This window comes from Enhydra lutris, unplaced genomic scaffold (genome assembly GCF_002288905.1).
Source record: "Enhydra lutris kenyoni isolate GAN:26980312 unplaced genomic scaffold, ASM228890v2 scaffoldscaffold10, whole genome shotgun sequence".
In the NCBI taxonomy this organism is placed as follows: Eukaryota; Metazoa; Chordata; class Mammalia; order Carnivora; family Mustelidae; genus Enhydra; species Enhydra lutris.
In genome coordinates this window covers 14,806,737-14,830,111 of record NW_019154094.1, presented here as the reverse complement: position 1 = coordinate 14,830,111, position 23,375 = coordinate 14,806,737, and the positions used below count along the sequence as shown (strand labels likewise).

At 36.8% G+C, this 23,375-nt stretch overlaps 1 protein-coding gene across 1 annotated transcript in view; it reads left to right on the top strand.

The window, feature by feature from the left end:
* LOC111143860 (dynein axonemal heavy chain 12) overlaps positions 1-23,375 on the top strand; it is a 208,273-nt gene that overhangs the window by 108,890 nt on the left and 76,008 nt on the right. The window contains exons 39-45 of the mRNA XM_022497828.1: positions 899-1,154; positions 2,998-3,297; positions 4,044-4,222; positions 5,293-5,485; positions 12,513-12,674; positions 16,997-17,191; positions 22,670-22,803. Coding sequence (XP_022353536.1) covers positions 899-1,154; positions 2,998-3,297; positions 4,044-4,222; positions 5,293-5,485; positions 12,513-12,674; positions 16,997-17,191; positions 22,670-22,803 — 1,419 coding nt within the window. The remainder of the gene's footprint in view (positions 1-898; positions 1,155-2,997; positions 3,298-4,043; positions 4,223-5,292; positions 5,486-12,512; positions 12,675-16,996; positions 17,192-22,669; positions 22,804-23,375) is intronic.

The window sequence follows — 23,375 nt, the reverse complement described above, 5'->3', positions numbered from 1 at the left end:
CCACTTTAAAAAATGTTCTGTCCAGGGGCACCTGAGTGGCTTAAGCAGTTAAACATCTGACTCTTGATTTCAGGTCAGGTCATGATCTCCGGGTTGTGAGACTGAGCCCCACACCTAGTGTGGAGTCTGCTTAAGATTCTCTCTCTCGGGACGCCTGGGTGGCTCAGTTGGTTGGACGACTGCCTTCGGCTCAGGTCATGATCCCGGGGTCCTGGGATCGAGTCCCACATCGGGCTCCCAGCTCCATGGGGAGTCTGCTTCTCCCTCTGACCTTCTCCTCGCTCATGCTCTCTCTCACTGTCTCTCTCTCAAATAAATAAAATCTTAAAAAAAAAAAAAAGATTCTCTCTCTCCTCTCCTTTCCCCACCCCTCACCCCGTAAAAAAATCCCTACCAAAACCGAAAAACGTCCTGTCCCCAGACTGGTGATTGCCTGAAGCAGGGGCTGGGGGGTGGGTAAAATAGGTGAAGGGGGTCAAAAGGTACAAATTTCCAATTCAAAACGAATAAGCCATAGCAATGTAGTGTACAACATGGTGATTACAGTTAATACTATATTGCATATTCAAAAGTATCTAGGAGACTGAATTTTGAAAGTTCTCATCAGAAGAAAATTTTGTCACTATGTAAGGTGATAGATGTTAAGTGGACTTACTGTGATGATCATTTCACACACAAATATCGAGTCATTATGTTATACACCCAAAACTAATCTTATGTCAATTATACCTCAATTTAAAAAAATAAACTTTATTTTAAATTTTTCTACTCTAAGCATTTTCTCAGATTCTTTCTTTTAGAGAAGCTAAAATCAGATTAAGTTTCTAGGCAGTTCTACAATTCATTCCATCTTATTGGCTTATAACTAATTGCTTTGGAATTTTTATGTGCTTTCAAGGTATGACCTTAAGGACACAAGTAAGATCACCCTGGTTGACATCCAGCTGATTGCTGCCATGGGCCCTCCAGGTGGTGGAAGAAATCCAGTCACTCCCCGGTTTATTCGACATTTCAACATCTGCTCTATTAATACCTTCAGTGATGAAACTATGGTCCGAATCTTCTCGTCAATTGTAACATTCTACCTGAGGACTCATGAATTTCCTCCAGAGTACTTCTCAATTGGGAACCAGATTGTCAGTGGGACAATGGAGGTGAGCAAATACTGTGATAGAAAATATTAAAAAAAAAAAAAAAAAAAATATATATATATATATATATATATATATATTTTACTCTTACACATTTTTCCCATTTGGTTCTTTTTTGTTTTTTAATCTTTTCCCTTAGCCATTTATTTTAGTCTTCACTGTCAGAGAAGTTGTTAAAAAGGTGTGAGAACAGAAGATCATGGGCTTTGAAATCAGAGACTCTAACTGGGTTTGAACCTTGACTGCTATTTCCTAGCCATGTGGCCTAGAGAAAGTAATTTAACCTTCCAGAAACTCAGTTTTTTAACCATTAAAATGAAAGATAGCACCTATTTCACAGGGTAGTTCCAAGGAAATCATGTAGAGTCAGTATCTGCCATACTACGAGGGTTTTCCTAATTGTTAGGTTTCTCTCCTGGTGTTCATTAATTGTCTCTCTCCTTCCATTCTTCATGTTTGTCTTTAAAAAGACAGAGAAAGGGTCTTCTGGCTGGCTCACTTGGTAGAATATGTGACTCTTGATCTTGGGGTCATAAGCTTGAGCCCCATGTTGGGTGTGGAGTCTATGAAAGAAAGGAGGGAAGAAAGAAAGAAAGAAACGAACAAACTTCTGCAGCTTATGAATACATACTTTTTTTTTAAGCCATACCAAATAATTTAGGAGTAGCAGTGAAATTAGAAACAGAGGGGTGGGAACAGAACACAAGATGGCCCAATGGCTTTGCCTTATTCAGTGTGTGTTATCTGCCAGTGCTTGGATGCCAGAGCCAGCCTCATCACTAATGGTAAAAGGAAAAACTGTATCTAAGGTAAGTGAGTGATGGTGTTACTAAACTGAGCTTTTCTGGAGCCCTTGATGAAGTGGGTTCACTGTGGGATCAGTGCCACAAGAAGCACAAAAATTCCTAGACTCATCCCATTGGTTTCTAAGAGCATTGTGTCTGTCTAAAGTGTCCCTCTTGTTCTGTTTGTGCTGTTAAAATAGAGAAAAATTTGTGCTGTTAAAATAGAGAAACTATGAGCAAAGTGATAGTACATTCAAGTTATAATACTTATTTTGATACCAGAAAAGTGCTTCTATTTATAAAATATGATTTATGTATTTTGGGTGTCTCCTGGAAAAAGAAGGGAGTTGGCCAGGCAGAATGGGACACGGAAAGGATTTTTTTTTTCTTTGAAGTATTTGAGACCCACCATGTGGAAGCTATGGGTAGGGGGAGTGGGGATGAATCATAGGACACAGATAAATAAAAAATAATTTCACTTGGGTTTTGTTTTTTTTTTTTTGCAGGGGGGCTATATTATAAAAGATTTAATTTACCCTCCTTTAAATATTAAACTTTATTTGGTAAATTCAGCATATAGTAAAATTGCATTTTATTTCTGTATGATAGCCAGTTAAGATGAAGAAGCGGCAAAGAGAAAATAGGAGTGAAGGGAAGGAAGAGAATACATCGATTTGTTTTAAGTCAAGGGTAGTCAAAAGGAAATTGTTTCATCCACCCCTTCATTTGGAATGCTTCTGAATGAGTTATCTTGGTTTCACTTTCTACTAAAGTTTTTGCTGATTACTTAATCCCAGGTCATTCAACTGTAATAACTGGGAGATAAACGCATTGTCCCTTTTGGGGCTTGGATGGAATCTGGTAATTTTAAGTTCCCTCAACTTCATAATGTCTCTTCTAAACAAATAAAAAGCTAAACGTCATGCTAGACTTGGTACTATACAATTTTCCAAACCAATATAATCTGGTAAGTTAATTATTGTATAGAAGATGCTGTTTGTTACATGACTTCGCTTATTATAATCATTTTATTTTTGCTTTGTTGCTTTTTTCTTATTCAGATATATAAACGATCCATGGAAAATCTTTTGCCCACTCCCACGAAGTCTCATTACACTTTCAACTTGCGGGATTTTTCTCGTGTCATCCAGGGCTGTTTACTGATTGAGAAGGAGGCGGTGCAGAGCAAGCACACCATGATCCGCCTCTTCGTGCATGAGGTTCTCCGCGTGTTTTATGACCGCCTCGTAAATGACCATGATCGATACTGGCTGTTCGATTTAATCAAAGCTGTGGTAAAGGACCATTTTAAAGAATCATTTGATGGTATCTTTTCACATTTGAGGAAGGAGAACACCCCAGTGAGTATATTTAGTGATTCTAAACAAATTAAAATGGCACAATAGCATGGATTATTACAATCAATTTATCTTTAAAAAAAAAATACGGTTGCTTTGTAACAATCATATTTTTTCTTAACTTTCCTCATTGATAGGTATTTATTTTGAGAAGATTTGTCTTCAGAGGAATTATGTAGGTAATGCAGAAGTTATTTAAAGAATAAAACCATGGGGCACCTGGGTGGCTCAGTCAGTTGAGCAGCCCACTCTTGATTTTGGTCAGGTCATAATCTCTGGTCCTGAGATCAGCCCCAAGTTGGGCTCTGCCCTCAGTGCAGTTTGCTTGTCTCTCTCCACCCCCCACACCCTCCCACTTGGTCTCGCTGTCGCTCTCTATCTCACTCTCAAATAAATAAATAAAATCTTTTAAAAAAGAGTAAAACCATATATGATAGGGATTAAATGATATAATGAATGAAAAGTGCTTAACACGGTGACCATCCCTTAGTAACTACTCGCTCAGAATGACTTTTCCAGTCCCTGGAGGGGAAATTTATAGGACAGAAAAATTTCTGTTCTTTTTATTTTTGGTGGATACAATGTAATTTCAGGTATTAATTTTACAATATATTGTCTACTATCTTAATGTTTAAAAGAATTATTTAATTGACACTCATCCTATAACATGGACAAACCAAAATTTTATATAACATTTTCTTAAATTTATAAAATATAAATTTTGTAACTTATTGATTTCCATTCTATAGATAACTGAAGAGAACTTGAGAAATCTCATGTTTGGCGATTATATGAATCCTGACCTTGAAGGAGACGAAAGAGTTTATGTTGAAATTCCAAATATTCATCATTTTAGTGATGTTGTGGACCAATGCTTAGATGAGTATAATCAAACTCACAAAACAAGAATGAATCTTGTCATTTTTAGGTACCTACATTTGGTACTGATGGTGGAAATTGCTATTTGTAAAATTTTTCTGTGAAATATTTAAAATGTGCCAAAAAATATAAAGAAAAATGTAGTGAATAACCCTGTACTGATCACTCAGCTGAAGACATAAAATATTAGCAATTTATTTGAACCCCTTGTTTAGCCAACCCTCTCTGACTGCAGCATCCCCATTATATCCTCAGTAGTAAAAGGAAGTTCGCGTGCTTCTTTGGACTTTACTACAATGTATGTTCCAAAACATATATATGCACGGTTCTAATTTGCATGTATTCTTCAAGTTTATCCTCTGTTGTTTGTGAGAGTCACCAAAAAAATGAATTTTTGCTACTAACACAATGTAGTTGTTTTTCTGAGACAGACTTTTAGGGGACTTCTGGTTTTTGCAATTATAAAAAAAGATTTGAATATTCATGCCTCTTTGGGTACACGTGTTAGAATTTCTGTGGGCTATATTCCTAAAAGTGGAATTATTGTGTCATAGTGTGTAACAATACCATCTTCACCTTCTACTTTCCTAAGTTTGGCTGAAATGTCTTCAGAAATGATTATTTAAGAGCTCCTATTGTCCCTCACCCTTGCCAACACTTAGAATGTGATAAGTATTGCCAGTCTAAACGTGAGTGGAATGGTATCCCACTGTGACTCCAATTTTAATTACTAGTGAGTCTGGATAGCTTTACTGAAATTTCTAATTTTGTAAAGACCTGATTTTCTGTTTCTCACCTATAAAGCCTAATATTAAAAGACTGAAAAAATGTTTTTAGTAAAAGCAGGAATGTGCTTCCAGTATAAGTACTTAAAATTTTATCTTATTTTTATAATTTGTATATTACATTTCCTGAATTTGTGTCTTAGTTTTCCTTTGCATCAAATGATCCAATTCTAAATTCTTTTGAAAAACCACACTTTTTGGTGATTACCCCTTTAAAATTGGGATAACATACAGGAGAGCACAGTCTATCCTTCCAAGAATATAAAATAATAATTACATGTAAATATACACTTGCATTTATATTTTCAAGAATAATAGTATTGGTATTTCATAGGTATGTATTGGAACATTTATCACGAATATGTCGAATTCTAAAGCAGTCTGGTGGAAATGCTCTGCTTGTTGGACTTGGAGGCAGTGGTCGTCAATCTTTAACTCGTCTGGCTACATCTATGGCAAAAATGCAGATTTTCCAACCAGAAGTTTCTAAAAGCTATGGAATGAATGAGTGGAGAGAGGATCTGAAGGTAAAATTAGGATGAAACCTAGCGTCTAAAATAATATCAGTGCCGTGAAGAGAGCCAGCCCATACAGCTGCATGCTGAATGCATTGGGGATGAGGACAATGTTACCCATGAGCAGTTACTGTGCGTGCTGACCCCCAAGTGCTTTTCATACGTAATCTTGTTCTGTAGATAAAACAGTTCAGTGCAACAGGGGTGGTCCTCTCGGTTTTACTGATGAGGAAATGGAAGTTGAGGGAAGGTATGCACAGCAGAGCAGGATTTATAACTTGTCTTATCCGCTGCTGCTGCCAATTCTATCTTTATTTCAGTTCAAGGAGGTCTTGTTTCAGACAAATGTATGTTTTCCAGGAGACTGTTTCATATGAGCCCCGGCAATGATGATGATGTTCATGTTGTCCAATCTTAATAGCTTTCTTGGGACCATGTTGCTTTCCCAGTAACCAATAAAATACTGGAGTGCATGCCTGGGGCTTCATCCTCACATGCCAAGGGTTCTGCAGGATCCAGAAAGGAGATGATCCGAAATGAAAAATAGAAAGCTATTGCTGGATTTTTTCACTTGTACTCACCTCACATACTAAATTTCTACATCCTAAAAGTTAGCATGAAGAACGGGTTGCTTGCAGGTGGAAATGGTAGAATCCAAGCTGATACCTAAAAGGTTTACATAGACTTAGTAGAAAAATTGCAGTGTTTCTTTTTCTCCTCTCACTTTAGAGGGAAATTTTTGATACATTTCTACCACTGAAACCAATAGATAGAGAAAGCAGCCTTCTTTAGTAGAAAGAACATGGACTTTAATGTTAGGCAAACTCAGTTTTAATTTCTACTTTGTATGATTCGGTTATCTTTGGCATGTTACTAAATCTTTCTGTACTTTAGTTTCTTCATTTGTTTTTAAGAATTTATTCCAAGTTATACAATTTGTTGGCATACCATTGTTAATAGTATTCTCTTATAATCCTTTTTAATTTTTGTGACATGGGTTGTAATGTCCCTTCTTAAATTTGTAATTTTAGTTATTTGAATCTTCTCTCTTTTTTCTTTCTTTTTTTTTTAAGATTTTATTTATTTATTTGACAGAGATCACAAGTAGGCAGAGAGGCAGGCAGAGAGAGAGGTAGAAGCAGGCTCCCTGCCGAGCAGAGAGCCCGATGTGGGGCTCCATCCCATGACCTGGGATTATGACCTGAGTGAAGGCAGAGGCTTTAACCCACTGAGCCACCCAGACTCCCCTTCTCTCTTTTTTCTAAGCTAGCTAAGGTTTTGTCAATTTTGTTGATTTAAAAAAAAAAAAAAAAAAGAAAAGAAAAGAAAACCCAACTCTAAGTTCCACTGATTCTTTTCTATTGATTTTTTTATTCTCTACTTTGTTTATCTCTGCCCTAATCTTTGTTATTTCCTTCCTCCTGCTAGCTTTGAGTTTGTCCATTTTTTGAAGTTCCACAATGTATAAAGCTAGGTTGTTGATTTGAGATCTTTCTTCTTTTTTTAATGTAAAGTGTTTACAGTTATAAACTTCCCTCTTAGCACTGCTTTTGCTGCATTTTTAAAGATTTTTTTATGTTTTTAAATTTTTTTTTATATGAGAGAGAAAAAGAGAGAACAACCACGGAGAGCTGCAGGCAGAGGGAGAGGGAGAAGCAGACTCTCTCATCCCAGGACACTGGGATCGTGACCTGAGCTGAAGGCAGACACTTAACCAATTGAGGCACCCAGGCGCCCCCTTTTATTGCATTTTATAAGTTTTGATATGTTGAGTCTTCATTTTCATTGATTTCAAGAAATTTTCTAATTTCCTGTGTGATTTCTTCTTTCATCTGTTGTTTAAGAGTGTGTTGTTTAATTGCTGTGAATTTATAGTTTCCAGTTTAGTTTCATTCCATTGTGGTTAGAAAAGATGCTTGATCTATCTTCTTAAATTTATTAAGACTTGTTTATTGGCCTAATATATCATCTGTCCTAGAGAATATCCTATGTGCACTAGGGAAGAATGTGTATTCTGTTGATGGATGGCGTGTTCTCTATATGTCTGTGAGGTCCAACTGACCCATAGTGTTGTGCAAATACTCTTTCCTTATTGATCTTTTGTCTGGTTGTTCTATCCCTAATTGAAAGTAGAGTATTGAAATCTCCCACTATTGTTTTGCTATTTCTCCCTTCAACTCTTGTCAATGCTTGTTTCATGTATTTAGGAGTTCAGCTGTTTGGTGCATAAATATAATTGTTACATCTTCCTGAAGAATTAATCCTTTTACCATTATATAATATTTCTTGTCGCTTAAGACAGTTTTTTGCTGATGATTTTCTGATGTTAGTATAGTCACCCTGCTCTCCTTTGGTTGCCATTTGCATGGAACATCTCTATCCTTTCACTTTCAGCCCCTGTGTCCTTAGGTCTAAAGTGAGTCTCTTCTAAGCCACATACCATTGGATCCTGTTTTGTAAATCCATTCAGCCAAACTATGTATTTTGATTGGGGAGTTTAATCCATTTGCATTTAAAGTCATTCCTGATGGGGAAGGATTTACTATTGGCATTTTGTTAACTGTTTGCTGTATGTTTGTAGTTAATTTGTCCCTCACTTCCTCTCTTACTCCCTGCCTTTGTGTTTTGTTGATTGATTGTAGTGACATGCTTTGATTCCCTTTTCATTTTCTTTTGTGTATACTCTGTATATTTTTTTGGTTGGGGGGGGAGTTACTATTGTGATTACGTAAGACATCTTAAAGTAATAACAACCTATTTTAGACTGATAATAATTGCAATCACATACAAAAACTATTCCTTTACATCTGCCCCCCCCCGTTATGTTACTGATGTCACAAATTATGTCTTTATAGATTGTGTACCCATTAACATCAGGGTTTATAAAGGTTTTTGTGCTTTGGGTTCTAGATTCTAATATAAGAATTAAAAGTGAATTTATACACTAAAATTACAATAGTATAGAATTCTGTATTTGCCCATATATTTACTGGAGAACTTTACACTTTCATGTGGCTTTGTGTTGCTGTCTAGCATCCTTTCATTTCAACTTGAAGGACTCCCTTTAGCATATTTTGAAGGGCACATCTAGTGGTAATAAATTCCCTCAGCTTCTCTGTGAGGAGTTCTTTCTTTATTTTTGAAGGACATCTTTTGCAGATATAGTATTCCTGGTGGACAGTTTCATTTTCTTCCAGCAGTTTGAATATATTATCCCACTCCCTTTTTGCTTACAAGGTTTCTGCTAAGAAGTATACTGATAATCTTATGAAAGGTCCCTCGTATGTGAAGCGCTATTTTTCTATTGCTGCTTTCAAAGATCTCTCTTTATATTTGACTTTGAGCAGTTTGATTATAATATGTCTTGGTGTGTGAGTCTGTTAGGGTTTATTCTAGTTGGAGTTTGCTGAGCTTCTTGAATTTCTATTTCTATCCTCATTTGTTCATTTCTATCCTCAGATTTCAGTTTTGGGACATTATTTCTTTAAGCTCTCTGCCTTTCCCCCTCTTTTCTTCTTTGATACTCCTATAATGTGTATAATAGTCCACTTAATGATATCCCATAAGTCTCTTAAGTTATTTTTTAGGTGTTCACATTTCTATTAATATTCCTATTTTGACAATGCATTATTTTCCTAATTTTCTTTAGTTTTCTATCTGTATTCTGTTTTTAGCTTATTGAGCACCTTTTTTTAAATTTAATTTTTAAAAAATTTTTCTGTGTTATATTCATCACCATACAACACATCATTAGTTTTTGTTTTTTTTTTTAATTTCTTTTCAGCGTAACAGTATTCATTGTTTTTGCACCACACCCAGTGCTCCATGCAATACGTGCCCTCCCCAATACCCACCACCTGGTTCCCCCAACCTCCCACCACCCGCCCCTTCAAAACCCTCAGATTGTTTTTCAGGGTCCATAGTCTCTCATGGTTCACCTCCCCTTCCAATTTCCCTCAGCTCCCTTCTCCTCTCCATCTCCCCATGTCCACCATGTTATTTGTTATGCTCCACAAATAAGTGAAACCATATGATAATTGACACTCTCTGCTTGACTTATTTCACTCAGCATAATCTCTTCCAGTCCCATCCATGTTGCTACAAAAGTTGGGTATTCATCCTTTCTGATGGAGGCATAATACTCCGTAGTGTATATGGACCACATCTTCCTTAGTTTTTGATGTAGTGTTCCAAGATTCATTGTTTTATTGAGCATCTTGAAAAGTTATTTTTAATTTCGTGTTATGCAGTTCTTAGATCTGTTTTTGTTGTTGTTTTGGTTTTCTTGGGGTTTATTTTGTTTTTTTGATTGGGTCATGTTTCCCTGTTTCCTTGTACATCTTGTGATCTTCTAAGTTTGGGGCACTTGATGAACTACTACCTCTCCAGTCTTTATGGACTGGCTTCATGCAGAGAGAAACCTTCACCAATCACCGTTCTAGAAGTTCTGAGACTTCTCAGAACTTGTGGGGGATTGAATCTTCTTTTGGGTTGTGCATGAATACAGGTGACTTTAGCTACCTTAATTTCCTCTTTCTTCTTATGATCTTTTTTGGTTTTGGTCTGTACTGTATTCTTCTTCCCCTCACCTATTGGTCCCCCTGGCACCTTCCTGTGGAACTTCAGAGTCACTGATGCTCCCTTGTGGGAGGGCACTTGCCTCTGTCTTCAGTGGTCTCCAATCTCATATCAGAACTAAGCTCTGTTCCCGTCAGTACCCTGAGTCAGGTGAGACAAAAATCAGTCTGTCAGGCAGCCCCTTGACAAGCCAGAATGCTGAAAGCAGGTCCAGTCTATTCCCTCTATGTGAGGGGAAAAGCCAAGAATTGACGGTATCCTCCTGTGTTGCTCTATGCTAGGAGAGAAGGGGCTAGGGCGAGAAAATTACAGTAAATTTTTTTACACTCTCTGAATTGTTCCTTCTCTTTTTTATGCATTTACAGGGGTGCCATACCCCTTAACTAGTTCCTAAGGTTCCACAAAGGTATTTTGGTCTGTATATTGCTGATTTGGTATCTTCCTGGGACAATGAGGACCTGGAGCTTTCCAGTCTGTTATCTGACTAATGTCACTCCCTAGTTACTTTATTTGTAAAATTTGGATAATACCACCTAGTTCATAGGTCGTTATGATTAAATTATAAAATGTAAGATTCTTGGCATATACCTAGTATTTTGGAAATGTTCCCTCTTTTCCTGTTTGGAAATAGTTTCACACATTGTACGTTTGAATATGATTTTTAAGTATAACAATGCTTATGCCAATAAATTAAATCTGCTTTTATTGTATCTTTCTATTTATTTGTATATAATAATATTTTTTGTTAGTCACCATACAGTACATCATTAGTTTTTGATGTAGTGTTCCATGATTCATTGTTTGCCTATAATACCCAGTGCTCCATGCAATCTGTGCCCTCCTTAATACACATCACCAGGCTCACCCATCCCCCCACCCCTCCCTTCTAATCATGTCAGCTTTATTTTTATAGCATTTTAAAAATTATTATATATATTTGGATATATTTGTGTGTATATATATTTGTATACAACATATATATATGTATACGAATATATATATGTTGTATACAAATATATATACACACAAATATATCCAAATATATATAATAATTTTTAAAATGCTATAAAAATAAAGCTGACATGATTAGATATAATACTTCTTTGAACACTTGTTTTGGTGATAGAAAAGTATTTCTAGGAACACAACAACCTGTATTTTGAAGAATGGCTTTAATGGGGAAAAGCAGTTTTTGTATAATATTAAAATTCAGCATTTATTTAAATGATATGATATACTTAAAAGATATAATTTAGAAATGGAGACAGTTTATTTTAAAAATCATTTAGCCTGGTGGTGGGTATTAAGGAGGGCACGTATTGCATGGAGCACTGGGTGTGATGCATAAACAATGAATCTTGGAACACTGAAAAAATAGAATAAAGTTTAAAAAAATCATTTGCAGAGTAGTAATGTGTTTTCACTTGAAATATACCCAGTTGAATACTGGCAAATGTCTAACACCCTACTCTCCAGGGGGTTCAGGAGAACCTCTTGACGAGTAGCATTTGCCAATTTCTCTGGTGTAAAAACTCCCACCATGGATTATTCAAACTCCTGCCATGGATGTCACTGAAAACAGAGTTGGGAAGAGTTATGTGTTTGAGCACCATTATATGGTATTTTACTGTATATAATAGATTTAAATAATTTCTATAAGATAGATAATGGTAAGTATAATAGGAAGTGATGAGATTTGTTACCCTTGTTAACATAATATATTTAATTATAAGTTTATATAATTTCATTTTTAATGCTTTATAAAAATCTGCTTACAAGTTCTGGAATTTTAACAAACAGTTCTAACATCCTAAACAAGTCTCCTCCACCATGCCCCCAAGTCCATATCTTTATATTAATTGGGAATCTTTGGTTGCAATTGACAACGCAACACAAAACAAAATACAACTCAAACTAACTTAAGCAAAATATGAAGTTATTGTCTTACATGATAGAAGGTCCAGAGGTAGATAGGGCTTTGACATGTCTGAATTCAGGAACTCAAATTAACCCCTCAGTAATTACTCTGTCTCCTGGCTCTACACTTCTCCATTAGGTTCCTTCTCCAGTAGACTCCTCCATGAGGCAACATAGTTGGCATTTATAGATTCTAGATTACTAGACTTTATGTCTTTCATCTCAGAGTAACAGAGATTCTTTCTGTTTCCAAGTCCATCTCAGTCCCTGAAGTAAGACTGTGAGGGAGCCCTCTTAAAATCGTGCCCTCCTCTGAATCAATGACTATGTACGGGGGCTTGGGAAACTCTGACTAGTTAGGTCTCCCACTCAGGAGGTGGGAAAAGTAGAGGCCCTGAATGATAGGAATGCCCCACCACCCCACCAGAAGTGGAGAGAGGTACCACTCTAAAATTGAAATGTCATTACCAAAAGGGAAAGGCAGGGAAAGCAAGAACAGCACACGTTCACCGCATTCTGCTTACCATTGCATTTTTATTTTAAGGTTCTATTAAGGAACGTGGGCATGAGGGGCCAGAAGACAGTCTTTCTAATCACCGACATTCAGATTAAAGAGGAAGCCTTTCTAGAAGATATTGACAGTGTGCTCAATACGGGAGAAGTACCTAACATTTTTGCTGTTGATGAAAAGCAGGAAGTGATGGAGGTAATGCTTTTTAGCAAGTGGTGTTCCCAACACAGAAATGTTCTTATCTTGTTACTTTTTCTCTGCTCTTCAGGACAATTATAGCTTGCATATTGGATTTTGGTAATTAAAAACTTAAAAGTATATTATTTTAATACATCTTTTCTTGGTAAACTTCAAATCACTTCTACCATAGTTATGAGACAGAATTTTTATAATTCCTTTTTTCATAATGATGATAATTGCATCTGTTTGATCTTATGTAGCATATTTAAGAGTGATTATACATTTTAAATCACGTCTTAGGGTTACAGTGATGTGAAAAAACATAGCTTTGAAATATTGCTTGATTAGCTGTTATAGTTTACCACTGGTTAGCAAATTTTTAAAAAGCTTTAATAAAACTCCTTGTCCTAACAATTCTGATAGATCTGAGAATTATGCTTTGTGACATAATTGACAAAAAAAAATACAATTGTGAAGTGCCAACTACTTCAGATTGTCCTTCAGTCCTCATTTCTAATCTTCCTACAGAAGATCTCTGCTAGTACTTGCCTCTTTCTAGTTGCCATAACTACTATTACCCGTAGAATATATCATTCATATCTGGGTGTTTCATTCCAGAATGAATGTTCTTTCTGTATCTTTTCCACTGATAGCATCTGTAGTAGAATAGTTCAAACACCTGCTTTTCTCTTGTATGGAATGGAACTAATATATATATACAACATATTTCTTCCTATATAGGGTGTTGTGAGGCCTGAAGATCAAATGAAATGAAGCTCTTACGAAGTGTCATGTACTTGGAATGCCCTCAATAAATGAGACATTACTAGTTTGTGGCCTGGGGTGGGGAAGGAGAAAAGGAATAAAGAAAAGATTCCGAGTTCTCTCTTTTATCTGGGAGATTTCAAGGGTGTGTCTAAGGCTGTTGAAAAATGGTGATTCTCCTAATTTGTAGGATAAATTCATCCACTAAGCTCCCTTCCAAGAAATAGTCATTCTTGGGGAGTGGGATTTCTTCAGCTTTGCCAAGCTTTCCTGCTCACTTTAGCTATTTATCTTTTCATCTTGTCACTTTGCTACAGAACTTCCATTGCTTCAGTATTTTCTTATGGTCTGACCCAACAGTGACCTTAAGAACTTCTTTCTTTTACATTCCACCCCAGTCTATGAATACCAGATTAATTTATCCACAAGGAAATAGCCATAGTCAAAACTCAGGAGTACTGAAATGTATCTGTTTCTCTGCTTTATGCTGATTTTTTAAAATAGAAGAAGTAATATGAAAGGATTTCTGTTTATTTTCTTCCTACATTCTGCACTACCCTGGACATCCCACTTTGGAGATCATGTTCTGGACTTTGCTTATTTCATCCCTCTGACAAAGATCTCAGTATAAACCTCCTCACTCCCGACAATTGGCCTCTATAACTTGGACTGGGCACTGCTTAGAGCGCCTCTCTTACAGACTCAGCACATGTCTCTGATTTCAGCAATAGAGTTCAAGCTTCAGACCTCCATTTCTGGCCTACATTTTCCGCTGTTCTATTTGCCTTCCTTAAGGAATTAAATTATTTCTGTGTCTTTCTCAATAAAACAGTGACTTCTTATTTATCACTTTCAGTGATATTTTCTCAGTTCCTTTAAAAATACTCATTTAGGGGCGCCTGGGTGGCTCAGTGGGTTAAAGCTTCTGCCTTCAGCTCAGGTCGTAATCTCAGGGTCCTGTCTGCTCAGCAGGGAGCCTGCTTCCTCCTCTCTCTCTCTGCCTGCCTCTCTGCCTACTTGTGATTTCTCTCTGTCAAATAAATAAAATATTTTAAAAAAATACTCATTTATATTTGACATAATTCATTATTCTTCAGCTTACATTAGGGTTCACTTTTTGTGCTATACGTTCTACAACTTTCGGACAAATGAGTGCTGATGTGTATTCACCATTAAGTATCATACAGAATGGTTTCCCTAACATAAAAATGCCACGAGTTCCATCTATTTATGCCTCTCTTCCTTCCCCAAACTCCTAGCAATCTCTACTGTTTTTTCTGTCTCCATCATTTTAGCTTTTCCAGAATGTTACATACTTGGAACCATACAGTATGTAGCTTTTTTGGATTGTCTTCTTTCAGTTAACAATATGCATTTAAGGTTCTTCCGTATCTTTTTATGGCTTGATAGGTCATTTATTTTTATCTCTGAATGATATCCCAGTGAATGAAAGTATCACAGTTTATCCATTCACCTATTGGGGGACATCTTGGTTGCTTCCAGGTTTGAGCAGTTATAAATAAAGCTGCTCTAAACCTTTTTAATGCAGGTTTTTGTGTGTTTCCAACTCCACTTCCCCTTGACTGCTGTGAAGTTTCACTCAGTTTGTCTAATTATTTTTTCAGTAACAACTCATTTTCTTACTCCCCCGAATCAGGCCTGCTTCCAAAATTTATGTGCGGGTCCAGGTGGATATTACACTCCCACAGAAAGCTTATCTACTTAGAAGCATTAACCCTTTTTATATAAATAACCACCATACTTATATTACCATCCTCGCTCTTTCTTGAACTTTTATTCTTATGGCTCCAACCAGACATTACCTTTCTCTATTTGCATGTCCCAGGGTTAACTCAGAGTTAGTGCAGATAGACCATGTGAACATAACATCATAGACTGACACTGATCATAATATTCATAATTTGGGAATTACTGTCAGAATGCATATGCAGAGTCCGTTTATAATTTTCCAAGGATATAGCTAGCACATAAAGCAGAACATTATCTAAAATAGAGAATTCTTTTAGAAACCAATTCATTGTAGTAGCTATAACATTGTGTGTGTGTACATAATAAATATGTCTACAGATATCTGCTATCAAAAAAACTTTTTAAAATCTATTTATAAGATAGTTATTGACTCTGAAATCTTTTGTGCTCTGAACAAGCAGAAAGGTGGCATATAAAAACTAATAGTTCCTTACCTATGCGACAAGAACTACTCAACTGTTTACACATAAAAACTCATTCGATCCTTCAACTACCCTCTGCTGTAGGTACTCTTTCCCCATTTTACAGATGAGGCGATTAAGTTACAGACAGTTTAAATAACTTGCCCCAAGGTCATATTGGTAATAAGCTACAAGCTGGGATTTGAATTCAGTAGTTTGGTTCCAGAGCCATGATGCTCAACCTCAAGTAAATGCATCTCTCATGTAAAGACGAACAAAGAAAATTAGAAGTGCCCCTGTAATCTCATTACCGGGCAACTGTATTAACATTTTTAAAATACACGAATGTTGGGGCACCTGGGTGGCTTAGTGGGTTAAGGTTCTGCCTTCAGCTCAGGTCACGGTCTCAGGGTCCTGGGATCGAGCCTCACATGGGGCTCTCGGCTCAGCGGGAAGCCTGCTTCCCCCTCCCTCTCTGCCTGCCTCTCTGGCTACTTGTGATCTCTCTCTCTCTCTCTGCCAAATAAATAAATAAAATATTTTTAAAAAATTAAAATATACGAATGTTGTAAGAATAAAGTGAGTGAATGCAAACGGTATAAAAATGTCCAAAATTTAAAAAAAAAGAATGATATAAAGCAAGAAATATGTTCAGAATAAAAAGTGACAGCTTCCCTCTCATACTGTCCTTTTAAGTCCATCTCACAAAAGTAACCATTATAAATAGTTTGTGATTGCCTCCATAAAAATGTGTGTATGTACTTACACATGTGCCTAAATATTTTTTAATTTAACAAAGAGGATTGTATTATACACACTGTTGCAGTTTGTTCTAATTTTATCTTGCTGATCTTGCCCTACCACATACATTGAGGCACCTCCTTTAATGGTTACACAAAAATCACAGCATTTGGATGTTTTATACTTTTTTTCAGTAGATGTTTTGGTTGTTTTTCCTCTTATAAGCAATGTTGAATTATGGTTCTATACCTCTATCATGGTGAACTTTTTTTTTCTTTTTAATTTCTTTCATGGTGAACTTTTTATGGGTATCTTTATAAGTTAAATTCTTAGCAGATATTTGTTTTCAAATTATAAAATTATGGGGTTGGATATCACTGATGGACTATTGTTCTGTATATTGATAATCAGAGGAAAACTTTGCCTAATAATTATTTCCTTAAGAAACTCTTTTTTTTCTTAAAAAAAAAAAATTATGGGGTTGGAAGAAGTCTTCTAAGTACAAACTGTATCAAAGAAATTCTACTGATATAAAAAAATTAAGGGTATTTATAAGGTACTTATTTATAATAAAAATTCTTAATATTCCAGTATCTACTAATCCCATTATCAACTTGTCCATTTTCATTTATAAGGTTTTTATTTTCTGTTATTCCCTAGGGTGTTCGTCCTGTAGCTCAGGCTGGCAATAAACATGATGAACTCAGTCCCTTGGCCCTGTTTGCTTTCTTTGTAAATCGCTGCAAAGAAAATCTTCATGTGGTAGTGGCCTTTAGCCCCATCGGAGATGCCTTTAGAAATCGCTTGAGACAGTTCCCATCCCTCATCAATTGCTGTACCATTGACTGGTTCCAGGTTTGTAATTTTGGGGCAGCGGTGGGCGGGTGAGGGGCAGTGGCAACTAAATCTTTTAGAATTTTCTGAAATCTTATTCCAGCTCTGTTAATAACCATTCAGCACATGTTTCTTGATCACTTACTCTAATGACAGACATAGTGCTTGGCGCCAGGGACTGATAAACCTACAGGATCCGCAGAAGGATCTCACACTCTAGACTGGAAGATAGGAAAGGCAGCTGGCAAATGAGCAGCTACAATTATATAAAAGAGCTATAATCTTGGTGTGCAGAAGTTATACTTATTAGGACAGTGAATCTCTGAAGTATGAAAATAAATTAGTTACAGAGAGAAGGAATATATTAAGAACCAAGAGAATGTGTTAAACATAAAAGTATGTATAAACCTACATGTATATATGTATAAAAATACACATATGTAGATCTATATCTGTCCATATCAATAGTTATATCTATATGTATATTTCTTGTAAGTAATTGGCTCACATGATTATGGAGGCTAACAAGTTTGAAGATCTGCAGCCAACAAGCTGGAGACACAGGAAGCACACCTCATAGAAACATCCAGCATAGTGTTTGACCAAATATATGGACACCCCATGGCCCATAGTAAAATTGACACACAAAACTAACCATCACAAGGGCATAGTATGTGCAAAGGTAGAGCGGCAGAGAGGGCATGGCTCATTTGTGTAACTGCAAACTGGCAATGAGGATAGCAGGAGTTAAGCCTGAGCTTTGGGTGGGTGCCGAGTTCTAAGGTAATTTGTAAATGTGCCTATGAATTTGGTTTTATACCGAAGACACCTTGGGAGCATCAACATATATTTAACTAATATATTTCAAAGGAAAAAGATCCAAACCCTTGGAGACTATATGGTGGATGGTTTGGAATAGGGCAAAACAAAAGAGAGGAAGACCAGCTGGGTGATCATTTCAGTCATACTAACAGCAAATGATGAAGGCTCCCACTTCACTTAATCATAAAGCAAATTGTCACTGCCTGTGTAAGACTATGAAGTAGTAGTAATTATGCTCTTGAGAATAGTATTTCATAGTACCTTCTATTTAATTGTTTTATGTTCAATACAATGTGGACTGTAGATTATAGACTAAATTATTTTATACCTCTTTTTTAAAAAGATTTTATTTTAGAGAGTGAGAGAGTGTGCAAGCGGGGTTGGGAAGGTGGAGAAACGGGTAGGGAGGGAGAGACAGAATCTGAAAAGACTCCACCCCGAACACAGAGCCTGATGTGGGGCTTGATCTCATGACTGTGAGATCATGACCTGAGCCCAAACCAAGAATTGGATACTTAACTGACTGAGCTACCCAGATGCCCCTAATTTCTTTCCTTTTTTTTTTTTTTTTTTAAAGATTTTATCTATTTATTTGAGAGAGCAAGTGAGCAAGTGAGAGAGAGAGAGAGAGAGAGAGAGAGAGCGCGAGCGCACAAGCCAGGGTGGGGGTGGTGGAAGGAGAGGGGGAAGCAGACTTCCTCTGAGCAGGGAGTTTCACTCAGGGCTCAGTCCCATGGTAATCATGACCTGAGCTGAAGGCAGATTCTTAATCAACTGAGCCACCCAGATGCCCCCAATTTCTTTCAAAAATAAATTTCTGGCATTTATTTGTTTTATTCTACCTATTTATCAATTGTGTGAAAAACTATTTTTCCTAGGACTGCACAAATGTTTCAGCTAGAGGACATTTTAGTGTTTCACACAGCTTTTATTCTTGTGTAAACAGTTTTGATTTGTGAAAACCATATCTTAATACCATATCCATTAAGTGGCCAGAAACCCAAACCAAATAAAGTCTGTCCAACTGTAAATTTTTCTTTTGTGAAATCTTATAAGTTTACTATTTCTGAATGTCTTTGTCATAACCATGAGACTTTCTCTTACTGTAAGTAATTCAGAGTTGTTGAGAAGATGTTTTAAAAGAGGGAACAGAGGGCGCCTGGGTGGCTCAGTGGGTTAAGCCTCTGCCTTCGGCTCAGGTCATGATCTCAGGGTCCTGGGATCGAGTCCCGCATCAGGCTCTCTGCTCAGCAGGGAGCCTGCTTCCCTCTCTCTCTCTCTCTGCCTGCCTCTCTGTTTACTTGTGATCTCTCTCTGTCAAATAAATAAATAAAATCTTTAAAAAAAATAAAAGAGGGAACAGAGAATTGCAAATAAATAAGGGAGTTTAAGTGGGTAACAGAAGGTTTTACACTGAAGCAGTGAGGATGTAGGATCTGTGTCAGAATGATGCTAATGCCATTGTCTGGGATCTAAGTCTTCGAAACTCAGGAAGTGATTATAAGTCACGGTGTGTCACATAGGTCAGGACAGCATTAATTTTGTGGCTAGATCTGTAGTCTCAAAGTAGGTTGTGTACTTAGCAGGGGTACAAAACAATTCAGATGATGAGGGAAGGAATTACTGGAATTTTTTTTTAAAGTAGGCTCCATGCCCAGTGTGGAGCCCAGTGCAGGGCTTGAAATCACAACCCTGAGATCAAGACCTGAACTGAGATCAAGAGGTTAGATGCTTAACTGACTGAGCCACCCAAGTGCCCCGGAATATTCATTTTTGTATGAAATATTTCATATGGGTTAACATTGACACCCTTACTCAGTTTATATGTCAGATGGCCATGTGTCATAGACAGGATGGAAGGTACCCTGAGGGATCCATCTCAGGGATAAACTGAACATTGAAGATGCGGCGCAATTGTAAGTAGATATAACAGAATGGCATAAACCAGTGTAAGCTAGCTTGAGCTCTGTGTCCGCCACGTCATGAGGCAAAAGCAATGACTACTTAATGAGATCTGACAGGATATCAGTTAAATTTAAGAAGACTATATAAAATATGAATTGATATGTTAACCTTATCCCTAGAGTATATCATACCACGCAATATTAGCTTATGATGGCATTGGAGAGACCGTTGGTTTCCTGTCAACAGCCATTCTCTACCTACTTCATCCTTGCCTACAGAATTCTGATTTTGTGTCAGAAGGATTGATTCCTGGTTGGTCTAAGTCGATATTGGTGCTCTTGTGCCTCTTACTATTGATTGGTTTATGCATGAGCCTGTTGATGGCCCAGTCCTTGCCAGTAGGGCCAGAGTTCAAGTCTACTGGGGAGCTTTGGGGAATATTTTTTTCACTAAAGGAAGAGTTACATGGTAGGAAAAGGGCCTTTTTTGTCTCTCAAACTTGTTGCTTGAGCATATAGTGTCCATAGCTGCAGCAGTCCTCTTGCCACCACGATAGGACAAGCCCAAGGATAAAATATACTAAGAATGGTAGAGCAAAAGGATGGAAAGAACTGGATCGTTGATGACATGGTTGAGCTTCTAAATTAGGCACCTCTGGAAAGTACTCCACTTCTTTCCTTATTATATATGATGATATATCCCTTTTGTTTGAAGACTCAGTAAGACTGGTTACTGTCACTTTGGCCATAAATATTCTAGTTGCCACAGTTAGTTATTAAACCTTCATGACTAGAGCACCCGGGTGGCTTAGTTGGTTAAGCATCTGACTCTTGATCTCAGCTCAGGTCTTAATCTCAGGCTTGTGAGTTCAAGCCCTGCATTAAAACAAAACAAAAAACCCTTCAGGACTAGCAGGATAATTAAACATGAATCACCCAGAACAGAAAGATGAACCTTTATAATGCTTTCAGTGACATATAGCTCATATGACACTCACTCTGGCATTTTACAAAAATTCACAGATCTCAGTAATCTCACTGATTATTCACTGATCTCGATAATACAGTCTATTAGTAGGTATGCATACTCTGGCAGTGTGTGCTTAAAACTTTACTAATGGAGTGCTAGGTCAAAAAGGGTTGACTTTCACTAGGCTGGAGGGCCAGAGGCTGAAAAAAATTGATCTTAAAATGAATATTGTCTGATACAAAGGAAAATAATTACAAGCATCTTGTCAAATCTAAATGAAATTTGGAAAATACTCTAATGAGCAAGTGAAGATTAATTGTTCATTTAACATAAATTATTTCACAGAATAAATACTTGTAATAATTATTGACAGAGGCTGTCTTAGGCACTGAAGATAATGGTAGTGAGAAAAGGTCCTTGCTTTCATGGATTTCATGGTCAGAGGAGACAGATGATGAATGAATGAACAAAAAAAAATATGTCCTGTATTAGTAAGTGCTAAGAAGAAAACTCAGGACAAGAAAATAAGAGAGGGAATAGTGTTTTAGAATGAGTATTCTAGAAAGACCCTCCTAGTAAGTTGGTCTTTGGTCAGAGATGTGAAGGAGAATCACATGCGGGTCTAGGTGATAAGGGTTCTAGTCAGAGGGAATAACAAGTCCCAAGGACCAGAGGCAGCAGCACAGTTGGCATATTCCAGGAGAAGCAGAAGAATCATTTCCCTGAGACAAGACTGGAGGAGAAGCAAATTTTGGGAGAAGAAACTCAAAAAGTTCAGTCTGGATGCTATAACAGTTAGGAATTATGATAGATGCTAGTAACAAACCCAAACTAGGGGCATGTGGATGGTGCAGTCTCTTGAGGGTCCGACTCTTGGTTTTGGCTCAGGTCATGATCTCAGGGTCCTGAGATTGAGCCCTATGCTGGGTTCTGCACTCAGTGCAGAGCGTGCTTAAGACACACTCTCTCCCTTCTCACTGTGTGTTCTCTCTCTCAAATAAATAATTTAAATTTTAATTAATTATTTATAATTAAATAAACCTTAAAAAAAAGAAACCTAAACTAAACATATAAAGTATTTTTCTCTCATAGAAAAATTCTGCAGATAAACACACTGGGATTTTGTGGCTTAACAAAGTCATCATATCTCAAGTTCCTTCTTCTTTGCTATCCTTAGCATGTGGTTGCCACCCTCGAATTCACCTTATGGTCTAAAATGGCTGCTGGAGCTCCAACTCTCAGATCTGTGTTCCAGGCAAGAAGTAGAATAATACACAGGGCAAAAAGGCACACACAAGCTCTATGTAACCCTGTAAAGAACCTTCCTGGAGATCCCCACCCAACAGCTGTCTATATGCCTTTATCGCCTGTGAATTGCAAGGGAATCTAGGAAATATGGTCTTTTATCTGGGCATATTGCAATCTAGAATAAAATTGGAGTTCTAAGGGAAAAGGGCTGATAGGTATTAGGTGTGCAACTAACTTCTGCCACTGTCATACTAAATATGGGGCATCTACTTGATATCCAAGTGGATGAGATTAGGAAAGCAGTGTGGTATATCCTTGATATGTAAAATATCACTGATGCTTCCTTTATATTTTGTTATCTTTAATTTTAGTATAAAAATATTTGTTAGCTCTTTCACAGATTTACCTGTGATCTCAGCCCACCCAATTCTATTTTCCCCATTAAGATTTTAATTTTTTCAACCCCAAGGTCTTCTCTCACAGGAAGACATTTATATCGTTAGAGTGGAACTACCCATCTTAAATTTCCTAAGTTTATCTTTTTCTTATTTTTAGCCATGGCCTGAAGATGCCCTTGAACTCGTAGCTGTGAAATTCTTAGAAACACTGGAGCTTACTGAGGTTGAAAGACGAGAGATAGTTCCAATCTGCAAACACTTTCACACTACCATTATGGATCTCTCAGAAAGGTTAATATTACTAAATTTTAAAATGCAAAGTGCCTTGTATTTTAACATGTCTCTTTTTAACATGTCTCTTTTTCTGAAAGCTCAAAATTTCAATAGGATTTCTATGTCTTCTAAATATTTCTGATCATTTAATTAGGGAGGACCTTGGCTTGCAAGTAATAGAAAATTATTTAATCTAGGTTTAAGAAAAAGGAAGAATTTATGATAAAGATTCAGGGGTATCTCACAAGCCTTAGAGAAAGATTACAACTGGATCTCAGATGTGACTGGAAACGGGTTAGAAAGTCATCCTAAACCCAGAAATATTTTCCTCTGTTTCTCATCCCTGTTTCTTTCTGGGCATCTTCTTTCTCTTTGCAGACTGCCTTTCCTTCCTTCCTTCCTTTCTTTTTTATCTTTGATTTTTTTCTAGTTTTGAGGTATAATTGATATATAACATTATATAAATTTAAGGTGTATAGCATAATGATTTTGTATATATACATAATGTGAAATGATTACTACAGTTAGTTACTATTGCCTCATTTTTATTGTAATGAGAACTTTTTTAAAATTAAAATTAATTTTTAATT